Source organism: Eulemur rufifrons, chromosome 14, assembly GCF_041146395.1.
Source record: "Eulemur rufifrons isolate Redbay chromosome 14, OSU_ERuf_1, whole genome shotgun sequence".
In the NCBI taxonomy this organism is placed as follows: Eukaryota; Metazoa; Chordata; class Mammalia; order Primates; family Lemuridae; genus Eulemur; species Eulemur rufifrons.
The window spans coordinates 11,078,334-11,085,332 of NC_090996.1; the positions used below are offsets into that span (position 1 = coordinate 11,078,334).

General features: G+C 39.9%; 1 protein-coding gene across 1 annotated transcript; it reads left to right on the forward strand.

Moving 5' to 3' along the window:
- The first annotated feature begins 1,192 nt into the window (after window positions 1–1,192).
- FAM200A (family with sequence similarity 200 member A) lies at window positions 1,193–2,920 on the forward strand. Its single transcript, XM_069486509.1, has one exon. It carries the CDS (start codon window positions 1,193–1,195, stop codon window positions 2,918–2,920), a length of 1,728 nt encoding a protein of 575 aa, XP_069342610.1.
- Window positions 2,921–6,999: the final 4,079 nt, after the last annotated feature.

The following is a 6,999-nucleotide window of genomic DNA, read 5'->3' on the forward strand; positions in this document are numbered from 1 at the left end:
GATTGTCATGGTATGGTGACCTTAGAATGGGATTTATGCTTAATTTTTGAGAGAAGAGAGTGATATGTTCACAGCTGTATTCTGGCAATACTGTTCAGACCCAATTATGTAGTTTGATTTGGAACAGGGAGAAGTTGCAGCTAAGTAGGTTATTGCAGTGATCTATGCTAGAGGTAATGAGAGCCCCAATTCTAGTTTACAAATGGACATGGGGCAGGGGATAAATTTGAGAGACATTTTCTGTAATGGTTCTTACAGATTAATGAATAAAAGAATGAAATTAAGATTTGCAGGAATTGCATTAGCTTCCATTAGTGGATAAAGTTAGTCAAAACAATGAATTCTTGGAGCATCCTTCATTGGATAGCTATTCTTGGGACCATCCAATCCATCCTTGACATACTTGCTATTATTACTTTGCAGGAATCAATGAAGCCATCTGACTAATTTTGAGGGTTAGTTTAGTAAAACCAAATAATATCTGTAAATCCACTAGGCTCACATAAACAGTAAAACATTGCAATATACTAGAAGCAAGGAAATGAGGGTACATTGTCAGCCCCCATCTGCTTTGAGATCTCATTCTCCCTCTAGAATAACTCATGGTTCTATGTAACATGAAATGTTCCCGTATTCATGTAATTATACAGCTTAATTTCTTCTTAATTCTAATTCTTTTCCCTGTGCCCCAGTGGATCATCTTGTGTACCCTACTTGGTGATTACTTTTAAGAGCTACCAGATCACTTTTTTGATTTGGCTATATAACAGTATACTTAGGACACTGGCTTCAGACTTGGGTTTGAGTACTGGTTCTATGTGTTGTTAGACTTATTTAATCTTTCTCAGCTTCTATTTTTTGTCTGTAAAACAGGACTAATAATCATGTGTACCTCATTAGGTTTCGATAGGTGTTAAAAGAGCTGTGTATGTAATGTACTAGATCTGCCTGGCACACAGCTAGCATGAATGACGGTTACTCAGCATTTACCATGTCACAACACTGGATTTAGTGAATTGTGTAAGTTGTTAGTGGCATAGCAATACAATGTTGCTTTTTAATACTGCCATTAAATTTTTCTACCCTGCAGGATAGCAGAAACCAATCTCATAAAACCTCCTAGGTCACAAAGGACAGCCCTACAAGACAGACCCTGTTTGGATCAAGTAGGCCTGTTCCTTTAACCTGAATCATGACTGCTGAATCAAAAGATATTACAGATTTGTCTCCCCAAGCTACCCAGGAGATGGAAGGCATAGTGATAGTGAAGGTGAAGGAGGAAGATGAAGATGAAGAAGACCATTTTCAAAGGGAAAAAAATAATGTAGAGTCATCACCACAATTTCTTAGCCGCTCTACAACTATGAATGAGAGAGCCTTACTATCATCATATTTAGTTGCATATCGAGTGGCAAAAGAGAAAATGGCCCACACAGCTGCTGAAAAAATTATACTTCCAGCATGTATGGATATGGTACGTACAATTTTTGATGATAAATCAGCTGATAAACTAAGAACTATACCTCTTAGTGATAATACGATATCTCGTCGAATCTGTACTATTGCAAAACATTTGGAAGCAATGCTTATTACACGGCTACAGTCTGGTGTAGACTTTGCAATCCAACTTGATGAGAGTACTGATGTTGCAAGTTGTCCAACACTCTTGGTTTATGTCAGATATGTGTGGCAAGATGATTTTGTAGAGGATCTCTTATGTTGTTTAAATTTAAGTTCACATATAACTGGATTAGATTTATTTAATGAACTAGAAAAGTGCATTGTTGGTCAGTATAAATTAGACTGGAAAAATTGTAAAGGAATTTCAAGTGATGGAGCAGCAAATATGACTGGAAAACATAGCAGAGTTATTGAAAAATTGCTGGAAGCAACCCATAACAATGCTCTTTGGAATCACTGTTTTATTCATCGAGAAGCTTTGGTATCCAAAGAAATTCCACAAAGTCTAATAGATGTATTGAAAAATGCAGTGAAAATTGTTAATTTTATTAAAGGAAGTTCATTGAACAGCCGACTTCTTGAAATATTTTGTTCAGAGATTGGAGTTAACCATACCCACTTACTGTTTCATACAGAAGTTCGTTGGTTGTCTCAAGGAAAAGTACTGAGCAGAGTGTATGAACTCAGGAATGAGATTTACATTTTTCTCATTGAAAAGCAATCTCATTTGGCAAATATTTTTGAAGATGACATTTGGGTAACAAAATTGGCATATTTAAGTGATATTTTTGGCATTTTTAATGAATTAAATTTGAAAATACAGGGGAAAAACAATGATATATTTCAATATCTTGAACATATTCTAGGATTCCAAAAGACATTATCGTTGTGGCAAGCAAGACTTAAAAGTAATCACCCCAGCTACTATATGTTCCCAACATTGTTGCAACACATTGAAGAGAACATTATTAATGAAGACTGCTTAAAAGACATAAAATTAGAGATATTGTTACATCTTACCTCTTTGTCTCAAACCTTTAGTTATTATTTTCCACAAGAGAAATTTGAATCGTTAAAGGAAAATATTTGGATGAAAGATCCATTTGCTTTTCAAAACCCAGCATCAATAATTGAGTTAAACTTGGAGCCTGAAGAAGAGAATGAATTATTACAGCTCAGTTCATCATTCACACTGAAGAATTATTATAAGACATTAAGTTTATCAGCATTTTGGATTAAGATTAAAGGTGAATTTCCATTGCTGAGTAGTAAGAGTATATTGCTGTTATTACCATTCACAACTACTTACTTGTGTGAACTAGGATTTTCAATCTTGACACGATTGAAAACAAAGAAAAGAAATAGGCTCAATAGTGCACCAGACATGCGGGTGGCATTGTCTTCATGCGTTCCTGACTGGAAGGAACTTATGAACAGGCAAGCACACCCATCACATTAAATAAAATCTTCACAAAATGTTGTGTTTGTACTTTTTAAGGGATTGTTTTGGTATGTTGTATTTAAATGTTAATAAAATTATATTTGGAATTAACTAGGTTTTTATTTTACTACATAGTATTGTTTGATGAAACTTGTTTGAGTTACATGAATGTGTGTGTACAAGGTGGTGATATAAAATATATTAATAGTTCTGTGAATTACTATCAATAATTTTGAAAAATAGTGTTCTTAACATCTTAGTTTTATACTGAAATCTATTCCTCTGTCCAGCACTGCTGCCTTGCTGCTGCTTTTCTGGCAGAGCCCTGTTTATACTGTTACTTGCCTTCTAGGTGTCTATGTGCTTTTCCCTTTTCTTTCTAATTCCAAGAAGTGAGTCTTGATGCTAATCTAGGTTTGGCCATCCAAGGAAATTAACACCATCCTCCTGACATGGGGTTTATTTAGGGAAGCGTGTGTGTTATGATTCTAGCTAATGAGATGTTTAGGTAGTCTGTTGGGCTATTTCTGTGGTTTTCGTTGTTATCAAAAAGGACACCAGAGAGAAGACAATGATCAGAGCGGCATAATTTTTGAATCTCCCCAAATCCCTCCTTGAAAACACATGGCAACTAGGACTGCAAAACTGAAACCCATGGATAGCATCTATAGTAAAACCAGGTGACAGGGCACCACCAACAGTTGTGAAACTGACATGACCTCAAGTCATTGTATAAGAGAAGCAACGAGCATCTTACAGACCTGAGAACTGCAAAATCAACAGGTACTGAATGCAAAATTTCCATGAGCTATATTGAGAACCACAGCTGAAATTAGGAGTTTGCACACTTCAGTACAGGGCAAGTGTTAGGGTTAGTGGTACAGTTGGAGCACTGTGCGCTGTGAAATATTTAATAGAATCCAACCTGACCAAGACAGGGACAAAAGAGACTATGTAAAAGAAGTCTTATCTTTGTGTCTTTAGGGACTGCTTTGTTTAGTTTCCTCTACCCAGAATTAAGATTTGTCTGTCTTGTTGATTGGTGAAAATTGGCCTTTGGTCAAGTTCTAGGTTGCAATTTTCTGCACAAGCACCATGCTTAAGGACCATGACAGTTTTTGTGGGGCCTTCTCAATCAAAAATCCTGTCTTGGGCCGGGCGCGGTGGCTCACGCCTGTAATCCTAGCACTCTGGGAGGCCGAGGTGGGCGGTTCGTTTGAGCTCAGGAGTTCGAGACCAGCCTGAGCAAGAGCGAGACCCCATCTCTACTAAAAATAGAAAGAAATTATATGGACAGCTAAAAATATATATAGAAAAAAAATTAGCCGGGCATGGTGGCGCATGCCTGTAGTCCCAGCTACTCGGGAGGCTGAGACAGGAGGATTGCTTGAGCTCAGGAGTCTGAGGTTGCTGTGAGCTAGGCTGATGCCACGGCACTCACTCTAGCCTGGGCAACAGAGTGACTCTGTCTCAAAAAAAAAAAAAAAAAAAAAAAAATCCTGTCTTGGCCGGGCGCGGTGTCTCACACCTGTAATCCTGGCACTCTGGGAGGCTGAGGTGGGAGGATCGCTCGAGGCCAGGAGTTCGAGACCAGCCTGAGCAAGAGTGAGACCCCGTCTCTACTAAAAAAATAGAAAGAAATTATCTGGACAACTAAAAATACATATAGAAAAAATTAGCCGGGCATAGTGTCACATGCCTGTAGTCCCAGCTACTCAGGAGGCTGGGGCAGAAGGATTGCTTTAGCCTTTTGAGGTTGCAGTGAGCTACAATGACGCCACTGCCCTCTAGCTGGGGCGAGAGAGTGAGACTGTCTCAAAAAAAGAAAAGAAATCAGGTAATATAACTCCTCCAACTTGGTTCCTCTCTTTCAAAGTTGTTTTGACTACTAAGCCTTTTGCATTTCTATATAAATGTTAGAATTAACTTAGTTTATACCAAAAAGCCAGTTAGGATATTGACTGGGAGTGTGTTGAATTTATGTATTAATTAGGGGATTTTTACTGTGACACATTTGTCAAAACTAAAAAACCAAGATTGATATGTTACTACTAACAAAACTCCAAACTTTATGTTTCACCTATTTTTCCATTAATATCCTCTTTCTGTACCAGGATTCAGTCCAGGATACCATGTTGTGTTTAGTGGTCATGTGTCCTTAGTGTCCTCTCATCTATGACATGTTCTCAATCTTTCCTTGTTTTTCATGACCCTGACAGTTTGGAGGATTATTAGGTATTTTGTAGAATATCTTACGTATTTGGAATTGTCTGATGTTTTTCTTATGGTCACACTGGGATTTTTGAGCTTTTGGAAAGAATATCATAGAGGGAAGTGCCCTTTTTGTTGCATCGTGTCAGGGAATATGTGATATTCACATGGCACTGTGTGCCAGTTTCTCCACCATAAAGCTACTGATTTCCATTTTCCATATTCTGTTCTTTGGGAGAAAGTCATTAGGGGGCAGGGATAAATCCCACCTCCTGGGCTGGGTGCAGTGGTTCACGCCTGTAATCCTAGCACTCTGGGAGGCTGAGGCGGGAGGATCACTTGAGGTCAGGAGTTCGAGACCAGCCTGAGCAAGAGCGAGACCCCGTCTCTACTAAAAATAGAAAGAAATTCGCAGCCCAACTAAAAATATATGTAGGAAAACTTAGCTGAGCATGGTGGTGCATGCCTGTAGTCCCAGCTACTTGGGAGGCTGAGGCAGGAGGATCGCCTGAGCCCAGGAGTTTGAGGTTGCTGTGAGCTAGGCTGATGCTTCTTCAAAGCAGGGAAAAGGTTCTATTTTCCAACAATGTGGGCCACTTTTGCAGGGCCAGAGTTAAAGGGAAACTAGGAGTGTAGAGTGCTCAAGCACAGCTACTCATATCTTCCCATTCCTTCCACCTCTTCCCCATCAGAGCTTTGCTTAAGTTCTATTTTTCTTGACTTCTTTTTTTTTTTTTTTTTTGAGACAGGGTTGCGCTCTGTCACCCAGGCTGGAGTGCAGTGGTGTCATCATAGCTCACTGCAACCTCAAACTCCTGGGCTCAAGCAATCCTTCTGCCTCATTCAAGTAGTTGGGACTACAGGCACGCATCACCAAGCCCAGCTAATTTTTGGTTTTGTTTGTTTGATAGAGGCAGGGTCTCACTCTTGCTCAGGCTAGTCTTGAATTCCTGGCCTAAAGAGATCCTCCCACCTCTGCTTCCAAAAGTGCTAGGATTAAGTCAATTATTAATTCTTATACTTGAACTTCAGTTCTGTGATTGATTCTGTTTGCAGGAGGTGAAGGTCTCTTTCAATGCTACCAAAGAGACCCTCTGAAACTTAGACTTTGCATTAAATTGGTGGTCATATGCCTTGTTATTTTCTCTTCAAGTAGTCAGTGGCTTTCAGCAAGAGCTATCCAATTCCATAATCCTTACATTATATTCCTGTTTGTCCCAAACCTTACAGAAGTCAGTACATCCCTTTCTACCCTTATCCCATCCCAGTTCACAAGTGAATGTCTGTGATTGGCAGGTACCATATGCCAGGGACCATCAGTCACGGGGTCCTCACTGTCTCATGGTGAGTGAGCAACTCCACAACCCACTGTTACAGTCAGCTTCCTAGGACCACTCATGGCACCAAATGTCTTAGGTCAGGTTCTCTAAAACAGAACCTGAGACAGGGATTCAGTGCCACGTAATTTATTAAGGGTATGACTAATTCGGGAAAAGGCTTTGAGGGCAGGAATGAAACAGGACAGAGAAGGAAGGGAACCCAGTGGATGTAAGCTCAGATAAAGTCTAGCCTTGGCCTGATCCCAGGATTCTGGAGCATAAACTGCACCAGCTTTCCCTCACCCTTGAGGCAAGTGAAGTAGCCTTGTGTACCCCTTATCAATCAGTCATCAGCTGGGGGCCACAGAGGGGAGATAACTCCCAAGTGAAGCAGTTCCCATCTTCTAAGGGCAAATCTCCAGTTTTCAGAAAAGCGAGAGAGCTGTGAGCACTTAGCTGCCCAAACTGAGAGCAGCTGGGGAGGAATGTTCCAGCATGGTAAAGGGGTCTGGACAGGTCACCACACCATGCAACACATACAATCAGCAATATTTATTGGGCATTTAT